A 14,411-nucleotide genomic window follows, 5' to 3' on the forward strand; every position below is an offset into this window, starting at 1 on the left:
CCTAAGGAACTGACCAGTATGAAGGCTCAAGCACTTTAGAAGCTGCCCCTCCTACTAGCAAATTCTCCGTACTCCCACTAGAATTGCATCTATATGCGAATTGTATCCCCATAGCTCATGCTTCCAAACAGCTCTACTTACCACTTTACTCTCTCTGCCTTTATTTCAGGTCCGCTCTCCTGCCTTCTTCAAGTTCACTCAAGGTGTTTCAGATCTCCTTTTGGTGACCCCAGTTGGAATCTGGGTGCAAGGTATAGTTCCCCCTTTCCGTATCACTTCCCTAGGAGCAAGCCCACACATTTCCAGACCAGCGGAATGCCTGTGTCCCTCCATTATCCAGGGGTGACATCAGAGAACTCTATTTAGTCTCCATTTCAGGGGCATTACACGGGTAAAGGGAAGCCATGACAGAACGGCAGAGCTATCACAAGGATGTCCCCAGAAGTCATTTCCCAGGTGCTGACATTCTTCCTAGTGATTTTGTCAACACCTGCCTTCCTACACTTGCTTCCTGTTTTTTTTTTAAGTCAGAGTTTATTCACATAAAGTTTAATCAGTCAAGTTAATTAAAATATTAAGAGTTTTGAGTTAGTTACGGCATCAGAAATTTAACTTTTGTTGCAAATAATACAGTATGTGGTGTTTCTGTCAAGATGCTATGCTGTCGAGAGAGCAATTGCATTAAATCTTAACTCATCGGGGTCACGTTCCATGAACTTCATGCAAACTTCTATGGCATCCTCTAATAATGTGCCGTCACTAGTTTCCCCATGGTTAATTGGAAACGGTTTCCGTCCATCTAATTCATAGAGGTGCCCATCTAAATGAACTAATGCAATAAAATGAAGATCTACTTTTTCATCTATACTTGGAGACCCAGTCTGACCTTCATGTGCACTGGTTTCATGAGTAACCCGAACAGCATCATAGTTCTCCAGGTATTTTGCTCTTTCTTCAGGGCTCATTGACACAAACACCTCCAGGAACTTTTTCAATGTTGGTTCAGATTCAAAGAGCATCTTGGCTTTGTTGTTCGCAATGGCATGGATTAGGCCAATCGTTCCACAGGCATTGCTGATGGTTTGCTTCATAAAATATACTGACGATGTAACATCTTGTCCTTGAGATTTTATTTTTTCTTCTTTTTCTGTTCTGAACATCTCATACGTCTCTGTGATGGAGAAGAGGAGTAGCACTGCGCAGACGGGTCTCGGCACCATGCTCAGAAGCTCAGGCTCCGTACCGTACACATCAACAAACTGCCAGTTAGGGTGCAAGTCTAATTGTTTGAGAAACTGGTTGGTGACCTTGAGGTTGGCCTCCAGTGGCAGCCAGCACTGACCCTCCATGATTGCTCCGCCAGCTACCACTGCCACCACTGCCGCCACCGTGGCCGTTTCCCGCTTCCTGTTTTCTATTTCAAGTTCTCTGCTTTCAGTCACCTGAATTCTTTTACCTGGATAACATAATTCACACAGCAGGCACACTCAACTATTCATCACATCTGCTGTGGCCACCAACCCTTCCTGCCACTGGACTATTGTGAGGTGAGGCCTCCTGGTTCCACTGTTAAACTTAACACTTTCACAAATCTCTCAGAAGACAAAAACCTTATTGAATGCTCAGCATCTTTTATTTATTTGAATCACATGTCCCAAACAAAAACCTATAAATATACCAGTGTTTTGCTCAGTGTTGAAATTCAAAACATTGCCAAAGTGACCAGAGACAGGGTCACAGAGCAGTGCCCAGACAGAAGACAGCAGAGTTAGTTCACAGCAACTTGGGAACCCTCTTGGAAAGGAGTGAAGCAGTGAAATCCTTTTTCCCTCCAAGGTGACCTCCAAAGGGTTACCTCTGCCTCACTGGGCAGCAGATGTAACCATCAGAGTCCAGAGCTATGGCCAGGCATGGTCACAGATGCATGCTGGCTTCAGTCTTTGACTCTTGGGAGACCATCACCAGGTCTAGATGGAATGAGCAGCTGTACTTTGGAAAGTATGTGCAAACTCACAGCCAAGGTTATTCTTGTCACTAATGCACATAGAATCAGTTCCAGCCCATGATGCCCTTCAAATGTGCCTCAGTTTAGCAACTTCCTACAATAAAATTGCTTTGCTTTCATCCTCACGAGGTCTTTATTTATTCATTTCCCTTCTTTCTTTCTTCTTCTAGCCGAATCTGTCATCTAACTGAATGGCCATTTGGTTTGGCCTTTCAATTTGCTCAGTGATATAAAGCTAAAAATGGCATTCTGACTAATATTCCCAGAAAGGTGTGAGTAATAGGGGAATTCTGTGCATCTTGCTCCTGTTTAGCTTTGTGCTTTCCATGTAAGCTGCTTATTTAATTAACCATAAGCTTTTACCTCAAATAGGTTCTCTCGTGGGGTGGAAGTTTATAGAGCATAGTTTGTGAGCATGCATGGGGCGGGGCCTAAAAAGTGTTTGAGAATCATCAGAGTTAAGTGATAATTCTGAAGATCATTTTGACACTCCTAGAAGCCTACATAAAATTTTAAATTGTTTCATTCTTATCCTTTTACTATAATAAACTATATTATATACTTATAGATGATTTTCTCATCAGCATTATTTTATGTTTAAATGGGAAAATTTGGTCATGAGTTGTGAAAATATATATTCTTCAAGCTAAGAATGCCCTACCCCTTTTAATGAGTGGCTAAAACACATACTGAAAAATTATATGCTACCTGATGTGTACGGGCAAAAAATTGTTAACGCCTAACAGCGACAAATTTTCTGCCACCAGAATTATGATGATATCCTAAAATATGAGGGATACTGAAGTCCCCATCAGGGTAACCCTGAGCACGCCAGTCCTTCTGATAGCTGCTATCTCTGATCAACACTTTCTGTGCTCACCCCTTCCTCAGTCTCATCACTGGAAATGTTCAAGTATCTCTCATCTCTGCATGCTCGTGGCCTTATTGATATTTACCAAAGCTTGATATCACCATCCATGATTTTACCAGATAAAGTTTGTGCACAAACATAAGCTCTTTCAGTGACTAAAGAGCTATGAAGTTGGAAAAGAGCCCAAAGAAGACTTTTAAAGGTATTCACAGAGAATTCATGCACAATTTCATTTAGAGGTGCTATCTCTAGAATATGGCCAAAATATCCCATGGATCCACTTAGAAGAAAATAGCATTACACTTTATATGTGTAGGGACCATAAGATTTGTAATAGTTTACAAGAATGGAGCCTGGATTAGCTTTTCTGTGTGAGATTCAGGTAGAACCTGGCAACTCAACGCACTGAGTCAAAGAGATGGCTCTGTTGGTAAAGTTGTTGCCATGCAAAAAGGAGGACTCAAATGTGGCTCCCCAGAAACCATGTAAAAGCAGAATGTAACAGCATTTGCCTAAAATCCCAATGCTGTGGAGGCAGAGACAAGAAAATTCCTGAGGCTTTCAGGTCAGTCAGTCTAGTCAATGAGGAATTTGAAGTTCAGTGAGAGACCTTATCTTAAAATGTAAGGTGAAAAACAATTGAGGAAGAGACAGTGCTCTCATCTGGTCAACACACACACACACACACACACACACATACACACACACACACACACAGAGAGAGAGAGAGAGAGAGAGAGAGAGAGAGAGGGAGGGAGGGAGGGAGAGAGAGAGACAGACAGACAGACAGACAGACTGACTGAGACAGAGAGACAGAGAGAGACAGAGACAAAATGAAACAAGCTAACCTCAAAGGCATGGACTGAAGTTGTTAAAAACCTGGAATCCCAGTTCTGTTCCACAATAATTCCCAATGATGTCACTGGTGTCACAATTTTAAGTCTGAGCATAATGCCTGAGATGTAAAAGCAGACAACACTGCCATTTGGGAAAGTATTCTCTCGATGCTGTCATGCCCTCCTAAATAAAATGGGCATAGTGAGTCTAAGTCTCTTGATGAGGATGCTTGTAAGATATCAAACACTGAGTGTTCCATGGAAGATTAGTTGCTGTTCTTATAATTAAGTGAGTCACTACTGCAGTTAACTACATGGTGAGAAAAGTCATTTGACAGAGGATGTCTGTCTGACATTTCGAAGCCTAGTCTGTTATTTTCAGCAAACAATTTGACACTGTCTATAGTAAGTCATGGAGCAGCTCATGTACACTCTACTAATCCAGGGAGCTAAATGAAAAACAATAGATGTCCAAGTATTAACACTGGGGATTTTAATGTGGGTCGTGTACATCCATAGATAATGTTATTATTTCTCTCAGATGACAGAGTCATACACACAAAGCCAAGAACCTTAGCACTGATCCAATCAGGCTCATCTTCCATTTCTTGGGAGCTATACATACACCTCCATTTAACAAAGAGGAATCTATCCAAAAGACACCAGGAAATACTCCCTTGGTTGTACAGCTAATTTGCTGCAAAATTGAGATCAGATTCTATGTCTTTCTATTTTTGGTGCTCTGTATGTTTAGCTATGCACTGAAAACTCCTGAGCAGCTTTAGAAAAACCACTCTAAGGTCCAGTATTATTGGATACTTTGAAGCTCCCCAGAGAATGCTAATATGAAGCACTGGCAGAGAAATGTCTTATTCTACATTTAATCTGAATTTGCTCTAAACTCCATTAGAACATTTCCAAGTAAAAAGATGTCTTACTTTCTTTTCAGCTTTTTTTTTTTAACCCTTCATCAACCACCATCATCTCTCATAGGACTTAGCTGGGGAGAGGCCCTGGAAGTGACTTCTGTTTTCTACTACTTTCTAAGTTCAACCTATGGCACAGGATGGTCTTTTTGCTCCAAAGAGAGGAAGTTCACCCCACTGCCATCAGAGAGTACAGAACACAGTGGCCAGGTAACCATAACAACTTTCTGAGTGGATACATGGTAGCTTCTTTAACAAGTGAAATGATGGTATTGACACTCCCCAGTAGAAGAAGGGAAAGTAGGGTCACCAGGACTCTTGCCTGCAACTCCATAAATTTCATTTGGCCTATTACACACTGGCTTTAAAAGTAACCTTGGGAGATGACAGGACATATAAGGAGGTTAACTGCAAATGGAGCATCATGATGCAATTTTCACAAGGTGTTCAACCAGGATAGGATAAGAATTTGTGGTGATGCAGCTATCTGGGTGTCATTCACAAGCCTATACATAACCAATCACCCATCCCTGTTTTACAAGCCAGCCCAATAAAATTCACTGGTTCACCAAGTTGGATTTTGCTATAATTGTACTTTGGTCTGTCCTTAATTTTCTAACTTGAGTGAATAGATGTCTATTCATGTCTACCCAATTAATAAGATCCTCCACTGTAAAAAACCAGCAGGTCTGCTGAGTGAGTTTGCATGCTGGCCGGAGGTCTTAATTCTGTAGATCTGTAATGGGCCTATTTCCAGAAAGGTTCCCCAGGCATGAATATGATCTTGTAATTTCAGACAAAACTGGCCTAACTCAATAAGCTTTACCTAAGAACTTACTGGAGTGCAAACTCCCAGACCCCTTCCCTGGGCTTTTGAATGATACATTCTGAAGATGAGGCCCAGATAACTGCATTTTAACTCAGCCCTCTTTCATGCAGCTCTGAGTTATACCCACAGACCAATCCTGATTTCTTTCCTTGACAAATGGCACCAAATGAGACCCACTGTTAAATGTCCATCCATGAGAGTTTCCCCTGTCTAAAATTATGTACTTTACTTTCTTCTTTAAACATATTCGTCATGTCAACAACTCACCTGATTCTATAAGAGTAAGCAGTTTGCAAGTTTTACCAACATTTTTAATTTAGAGAGGCCTACCTAATTACTATCATCACTCACGAATACTTTGGTAAGATTCAGGCCCTGTGATTTAACATGGAAAGCATGCTTTTCTGAGCATTTCAGAGTGGTAAAAAACCAAGTTGTTCATATTGCTTTCAGATTATTTACACTGAAATGTAGATATGTGCATATACTATGACCATTATTTATTTCCCCAAAAATTCAAATAAAAATTATAAATAAATGGCAAGAGGAGAAGATACAGGAAAAATAATATAGCTTTTGTCTTGGGTAAGCAGAGAAATTGAGTTTCAAAGGAGTCGTAGACACTTGTGCAGTGCTTAATACACTTTCAAAGTTATCACTCCATTCCATCCTCACAACATCTCCACTTATACCAGAGTTGGGCTATAATAGTGCTAGGAGTCCAGCACTTCAAAAGAGTATTTTTTCTCAAACTTGCACAAACCCCTACAAAGTGGAGGCTTATATTACCATTCTTATTTTATAGTTAAAAGATCTAAGAGGCACAAAAACCAGCATCTTTTCCAACATCACAGCAGAATAATAAAAAGTCAGGTTTGGGGCTAGGGGGTGGTTAAGTATACAAAGGGCTTGGCACAGCACAAGCTTGGGGTCTCAGATGCCAATAAGCCATCTTAATGCCTCTGGATAGAGGTGGCAGCTGGCTATAATCCCAGAATGAGGGAAGGCAGAGATAGGTGGTTCTCTGGGACTACCTGCATTGGCAAACTCCTGATTCAATGAAAGATGCTGTCTCAATAAATAAAGAGAAAAGTGATGAAGGAAGACATAATATCTACTTTGGGATAACTACATGCATGTGACTTCAAGTGCACATGCACCTGTACACACATGCACCTACACAAATGTCCTATATGCACATGCACACATATGACACACACAACCAAAAATAAAAAATAATTTTTAAATAAAGTAAAAACAAGAAAAGTCAGTGTTGAACTCTAGAAGCCTAACTCCAAATAACCTTAAATAACCTTCTGTAGTTTCTCCTCCACACTCACTCTTTACTGTTACATATTTCCCCATTTTACAGATAATGAAGCAGATGCCAAGAATGGGTAAACAGCCTGGCCAAATAACACAGTAAAAAAGAGAGAGTCAGAGTGTAAATCTGGAGCCTGCTCCAGGCTCAAGACATGTGTCCATTGGACACAACACTCATCTTCCTTAGAGAGACTGAAGCACTAACAAGGAAACTTTTCCAGATGATGCCAGAGCCACTGTTCCCTGAAATGCTTAAGAGAACCAGCCGTGATGGCATAGCCCTGTAATCTCCTCTCTACTTGGGAGGCTGAGGAGGTGAGACAATCCTCAAGGTTGGCACTCACCAAGGTTTTATGGGGAATTCAAGGCCAGTCTAAGCAACATACCAAGACCTTGTCTCAAAATAAAATCTTCACCATGAATATCACTTAGTGAGGTTACAGGTTTAATCTCTACAGCCCACACACATATAACCAAATAAATGAATAAGATAAAACAATAAAGGCTTAGGGAAAGCTTAAAGTTTACGTGATGGAGGGAATTGATTCCAGCTAGAGCAAAGCACTTTGCATCAGCATACTTTCCATGGGGCAATCTAGCACAACAGAGAAAGTAATACTGGCAATTTGATAATAAGGTTAGAGAGAAGGCTACAAAGGGGAGATTAAAAACTCATGTTTGCTTGACTCCATTTGGGGCCATGAGATGCTATGTTCAGCCAAATTCAGAATCAATGCCCTTGACCGTGGTGTCAAATGATTTCCTCCTTCCTTCAGGGTCAAGGAAGATAGAGAGATTGGCAAGAATCCATTCTTATTCAAAGAGGCATTGGCCAATTCAGGCCTTAAAGAGTGTCTTCAAGGATGTATTATCTTACTGGATTTCAGCAACAGGTCAGGGTAACTCGGGGGACACAATGAATTCACTCAGACCCTTCAGTCAATAAAGGTGTTCCAGGGTGAGGAAAGGGATCTTCAAACCAAGGAGGAAAGCTTTAAAACACCCCTGGCAGGTTTCCTTCCACTGGCTCTTGTATAGGAACAACGCTTTTCTGAAGATTTTAATTATATGTGCCTGTGTGAGTCTGTATTTGGGCATGAACACTTGAGTGCAGGTGCCCAAATAGGGCAGAAGAAAGTGTGCCATCCCCTGGAGCTGGAGCTACCTACGTGTGTCAGTCACCCACTGGGAATGCTGGGAAGGTAACTCAAGCCCTCTCTAAGAGAAGGTATGTGTTCCTTCTTTCCAGCCTCCAAAGCACAAAAAAACTTTTAACCCACAACCATTAGATGAACTCTGCACCACATGTTGTATGATTTCAGAATATAAGGGTTAATAATTTTCCTATATGAGTGAGGTCTGTTGGCAAAAGTTTGCCTGAGTAGAGTGGCTTTAAAGTTTTCATATGCGCTCTGGGTAAGGAGAAAGGACAGAGCAAAGGTACCCTAAAATTAGCCAGGTTGCTAGCCTTGCCCCAACACAGAGTCAAGCAGAAAAGCTAAGGAAAGGACATAGCTTGTTTCTGCTTTATGCTCTCACCCACTCCCTAACAAAATTCATCACTTTACTCAACTCTGGACATCAAATTGAACAAAGACACAATGTTTTCCTTTAAGTCACTAAAAGCTCATTTGGTGAACTAAGGCACTAGGAAGCAAATGAACTCAAATACAAGACGTTTTGCCATAGAAGCCTTTTCTGTCAGGAATGAGAACATGGCATGGGGAGAGGTTATTTATTTATTTTTTTTTACAAGAGAATTGAGTGGGAAGATGTTTTTTAGGAAAAGTTGCAAACTTGTAACTCCTAAATCTTACAGGGAAATAAACCTTAAAATAAGGGAGACAGTAGCAACAGTAAAAAAAAAAAAAAAAAAAAAAAATGAAGACACAGCAGAGTCTTCTATGGGAGCAGAATGGTGTGAGCCAACAGCCAGAGGTACCCGGAGAGTGACAGTAGCTGGATATGATGTAGGAATGAAATCAGCAGGGGATGTGGATGGAGGTGAAGGGCTTCGAGGAGATGACATTTGCCCTTTCAAGCAAGAGTCTAGCTTTAAACAGACTATCAACAGATGGACACATGCATAAGATAGAAAATACATCTAAAACATGTGGAAGATGACTTGGAGAATAAAAGTCTGTGTATAGAGTTACAACGTTCTGAAAAAGAAAATAATCATCTACTAACTGAATGGGGAGAAGATAGTATAATGTGGCTGATGACTTGTTCTTGTGGGGGGCTGTATTCCTGGCATGAAATTTACATCCCCTATCACCACATAGACACAGCCTTACTCTGAGTCCCACAGCAGTGCTCTCCTGCCTAAGCCAGCTAATTGCTTGAAGGCCATCTTTCCTGCAGTCTGCACAAACAGCCAGTGGCAGGATACAGCTCTCAGTGCTACAGTCCATCCTGTGATTCTTTTCTCTTTCATAATCCCCCTCCTTCCTCTTACGGCTTAACTAAACTTCAAGTTTAAGCCCACAAAATCCAAGGAGCTTTCTCCCAGCTGACCTCACTTGGGCCAACATGCTCCTCCTCGTATTCTGAAATCACGTAGTAGCTCATAGTTCAAAGTTAAAGCTATTGCCCCCTCTGAAGAGCTCACCCACCTCTCCACTTCTGCCTTGTGCTTTAGAAAAACGTGGTCCACCCCATCCCTCTCCCATACTAACCTTTGCCTGAGCGGTGATTCTGTGGATAAAACTGACGTCAAGCCTTGCAGCGCGAAAACTGCTGGCCTTGCTGGGTGCACAACTTTATACCTTCAGGGCAGGATGGGTACGCACTGTAGAGCCCACACCCTCTCTCTGCTAGAAGTAAAGTATAATAAATAGGTACTGGGAGAATGTAGACACTGCCACTTAAGCTAAACTCCAGCAATAGGAAATGCCAATACCTGTCTTCCCCTTTCCATCTTCAACCTTATAACTTTCTTTTCACACAAGCCTGCCATTACCACCAAAATCACTAGCATTTTCTTCCTTTCACTTTTATCCCAGCTCTCTAGTCATTCACCTAGAGTGTCAGCTCTTGTGCTTTCAATTTAAAGCTCATATTTATATGTCCATTTTGATTGGTAACTTGTCTCTCTCCACTCACTGAGATCTACCTTATGTATACTCAGTCTTTGTTAACGCTTTAGCTTTCCTTTCCACCCTTACCAATGCCTGAATTCTTTTCTCTCCAGTTCCACATTTTTTTTGATAGTCATAATGGCTTCCTGTGTTTTGTTTTAATGTTAAAAAAAAAATACTTCTCACTGATAGAAGAGATTCTCAGCACTCCATTTTAAAATAATGTTGCCACTATGAGGTACTCATTTTGACACATTTGTCATCCAAATTTCTGACCCAGAATTTGTACTGTTTTTTAATAATAAAAGAAAATAAGATAAAATAAAAATAAAACACACCAAAATAAGACAAAACAAGCAGAGCCCCCACCAAAAGGCACAAGAAACAGTTATAGACACAGAGACCTATTGTTCCCACTTTCAGAAATTCCAGAAAAATACAATGCCAGAAACTACAATATTGTTGTGAAGAACTTGTAGAGTAAAAAAATAAATAAAAATAAGAAAATATAAAAAGTTTAAAAAGTTAAAGCCCTGACGTGACATTATGAAGCAAGTAACCTCCAACAACGTTGAGTTGTTGAGTTTGTTTCCTGTTGGCCCATCTACTGCTGGGCATGCCGCCTATTCTTGAGAGTACTTCGTTTCCTCAGGGATACAACATTAGTGAAAACCAAATGTCCATTTGCGTCTGGCCTAGGGGTGGAGGCATTTGTCATTTCTCCTTTCAGCTCTAGAATCCCATCTTGTGCAGTCCAGTGTAGGCCGGTACATGCCGCCATATAGTCTCAGTGAGTTCATTTGTGAGTTGGCACTGTTTTGTTTAGAAAGCCTTGTTTCCTTGCTGTCCTCAATCCACTCTGGATCTTATACTTTTTTTTTTTTTTTTTTTTTTTTTTTTTTTTTTTGCTTCTGCTTCCTCAGGTTTCCCTGAGCCATGAGGGGAGTGATTTGATGAAGACATTCTATTTTAAGGCTGTGTGTCCTAAGGTCTCTCAATCTCTGGCTATTATCTGACTATGGGTCTCTATTTGTTCTCATCTGCTGCAAGAGGAAGTTTCTCTGATGATGAATGAGCAAGAATGTTGTTAGGAGTCATTTCATTGCAATATTCCCTCGGCTGAACAGTACAATTTGACTTTCCCCTAGGTCCCTGGCCTATAAAATCCCCATGCTTGGTCATGCATGCAGTGTTAGGTATTGGTTCCACCTGGAGAAGTGGGTCTTAAGTCAAATCAGATACTTGTTGATGACTCCAATAGGTTTGTACTGCCATTGACCTAGCATATCTTGCACGCAGGACACCCTTGTAGATCAAAGGGTTTGTTGCTGCGTTAGTGTTTACCTTTCTCCTTTGGTAGCATGCACAGTACCCCTCAGTACAAAGAACACTAGTCCACAGGGGTGATAGTTCTCTATGTTCAGTGAATTGTGTAGGTGTTGTCTTCAGTAATAGGTCCTTAGTGTTAGATGGTGGAGAACAAGCAGTAGACTTGGCAACAGCCAGGTTGTTTGGGGATTCTCATAGAACTCCTTTGGCCAAGAACTTAATCAGTTATGCATTTGGTGATGAGATGTCCAGCTGGGGCTCTATCGCTCCATTATTTGGCCGCTTCATTTATATCACCTTCATATATGTATATATTTTAGGAAGCTCCTACCGAATTAAGTTTCCCTATATTTATTTAACTTATATGTGCGTGAATGTGTACTTACATATATAGGTCCCTGGGAGATCAAAAGAGGTTTAGGATCCTATGGAACTGGAATTATGAAGGGTTGTCAACCACCATGTGGCTACAAGGAACTGATCCCAGGTTCTCCACAAGAGCAACTAATGTTCTTAATCACTGTACTGCATCTCTAGCCCTGGGATTTTTGTTCTCTTGATGTGATTTACTGAGTTAGTTGGAAAGCTCTCCAACAACTGCTATACAATCACCACAGATGTTGCTGTCTTTCTGTCCTCTGCCCAGTTTCTTTCCTACCTAATGACAAGCCTAGTCTCTTATTTACACAGAACAGAAGGCCAACATCTTACTTAGAGCTTAGGCAGGTCCTGGCACCTATATCTGCAAAGTATCTCTAGTAATTTCTTTTCTCATCCTCTTCCTACTATCCTAGTTCAATATGATCAGTGTTCCCTGATTATCAGGATAGAATAATCTGCTTTAACCATCATCTTGGTCCTCCATTGCCCATGCCCACCCGGCTCTCTAGCTTTATCCATTACAATGTCCCCTCAAATGCACCCCAACTTACTGCACAAGACCAGTGCAATCTAGGCCTGCTAATAGGCACTATAATTATAGCACTTGTTAAGGAAGAAGATAGAGAGTTCAAAAGCTCAACTGTATAGTGTGCCCAGGACAAGCCTCAGCTATAAGAGACCCTGTCTGAAAATAAACAGGGCCACAAAACACTTCAAGACCAGTCTTTTGAGCTTCCTACTTTTCAGATGTTTGAGAATAGCTGAGGATCACTGGAGTAGCCTATCTTCTTGCTGGAACCAATATTCTACATTGATTAAGGCCATGGCAAGGGTTAGCATCTCTGTAACTTGTTCTTGATCTCACTTTACAACCAAGGCACTTGGCACAAACACAGCCACCAAGTGTGCTTAGTGTGGAATTTCCAGAACAAAAGGAAACAGATAACACAATTTCATAATTTAAATGTTAGATGAATAATTATATGAAGTTGTATATAAATATATATTAAAATAGAGACATACTTCCATTATCAGTCCTACTATTTTCGCTTACTTAACACCCTAGACCAATTTACCCCTCTGCTATGACTAGTCTGAAGTAGTCTACTGCCAATTTAGTTACCATGTGCATGAGTTTCCCATTTCTTCTTCAAGAAACAGAATTAGTGGCTTGAAATATCATCAAACCATTACCTTACATTTCTGAAGGTCACAAGTCTCTGTTCCTTTCTGGAACTCCAAGGCTTCCTCTCCTTCTCTGGCTTCTAGTGGCTGCTCATTTTTTCAGCATGTTGATCCTTCTATGTACAAACCCACCAGTGGTCAGTCAAATCTTCCTGCTATTTCATTGCTCTGAATCTCTCATTAATCTTGCTCCTTCACTTATAAGAAGCTTTGCAGCCACATTTGGAATGACTATATAAAGCCAAACTTATCTCACCTTAAACTCATATGAGCAGCAACTTAAATTTTACTTGTAATTTAATTCCCTTTGACAAAAAAAATAATACAATCACAGATTATGGAAATTAGTATATTGACATCGTTGGAATGATTATATATATATCTTACTCAGGGTTTAGAAAAACTCTGGTACCTTTAACATCAAAGTGTCTTTCATAGAGGTGGTATATTCATTTCTCTTGACTAAAGACAAGTGGTATAACACCATATCAACAGTTATCTAAAAACTCTCTTCCCTCTAATATACATATATTGATTCTGTTACTTTGTAAATATGGATAAGAGGATTAAAAGTTCACTTAGTAGTTTTCAGTCCACAGGTTTGCAAAACACACTTTTGTGTCTCACACCTCATATTTCTGTTTTAATAGCCTTCCTGGTACATGATAGATGACAGGAGTGGGGTAAACACAAGGGACAGTTTCATAAATGTGGGAAATGAAAATTCTATATTACTCCCTTTTCTACTGCTGTGATAAAGATATGACCAAGGCAACTTATAGAAGGAATTGTTTCTTTGGACTTAGAATTCTGCAGGATTGCTGTTCGTGATGGCAGAGGAAAGGCAGTAGGCAGAAGGCATAGTTGCAATGGCAGAAAACTAAGGACTCATATCCTGATTCACAAGCACAAACTATAGAGAGTAAACCAGGAATGCCCCAAGTCTTTAAACTATCAAAACTTCTCCTAGTCACATAGTTTATCCATAAAGGCCATACCTCCTGAACCTCCTAAATAGGGCCAACTGGGAACTAAGCATTCAAATCTCACCACTAGGGGAGACATTGGTAAGTCAGGTGCCAGCTTCTCAGCACAAGTATAAGAACTCTATGGTTAGATTCTAGCCTAGAAAAGGCAGTGAACTTGATGGATAAAGAGTGGCAGACATGACCAGTCTCCTAGGTTGTGCAACACACATTGTTCCAAAGCTTGGTTTCGAGGATGTTATTTGCTCCAAGTGAAGACATTTCTCTTTTATGGGTTTGTATTGTATTAGCCAGGGACCTCTAGGAGAAAAGAACTGAAAGAATTAAGTATAAATAAATATTATATATACTTAATTAAATATATAATATAATATTATTATATGGGACCTAGTAGAGTGCCTTAGAAGCTGTAGTCTGGCTCAACAACCTCTGACTACTGACACAAAGACAGAGAACCCAATACTTCTTCAGTACACAAGACTGGATGTATCAGTATATGCAAAAATCCTAAAAAGTAGATTCTAATGTTCTAGAAGGAATGAACATGTCAGTGAGAGTGAAGACAATAAGGAAAAGAGTAAAAGCATCTTTCTTCTATGCACTTTATATATACCAGAAAGTGTGGCCTAGAGTAGAGGTGGACCTTTCCTTTGCAAAAGA

General features: G+C 40.4%; 2 protein-coding genes across 3 annotated transcripts in view; both read right to left on the minus strand.

Moving 5' to 3' along the window:
* Ctnna2 (catenin alpha 2) overlaps window positions 1-14,411 on the minus strand; it is a 1,128,304-nt gene that overhangs the window by 126,090 nt on the left and 987,803 nt on the right. The window lies entirely within an intron of this gene.
* LOC127197049 (ubiquitin carboxyl-terminal hydrolase isozyme L3-like) lies at window positions 603-1,349 on the minus strand. The gene has a single exon (XM_051154756.1). The coding sequence runs from the start codon at window positions 1,347-1,349 to the stop codon at window positions 657-659; it is 693 nt and encodes a 230-aa protein (XP_051010713.1). The 3' UTR covers window positions 603-656.

The sequence above is a fragment of the Acomys russatus genome, chromosome 13 (genome assembly GCF_903995435.1).
Source record: "Acomys russatus chromosome 13, mAcoRus1.1, whole genome shotgun sequence".
In the NCBI taxonomy this organism is placed as follows: Eukaryota; Metazoa; Chordata; class Mammalia; order Rodentia; family Muridae; genus Acomys; species Acomys russatus.

What these genes read in the sequence shown, in the direction of transcription:
- LOC127197049 (XM_051154756.1), bottom strand. Translation starts at nt 1,349, where the DNA reads ATGGAGGGTCAGTGCTGGCTGCCACTGGAGGCCAACCTCAAGGTCACC.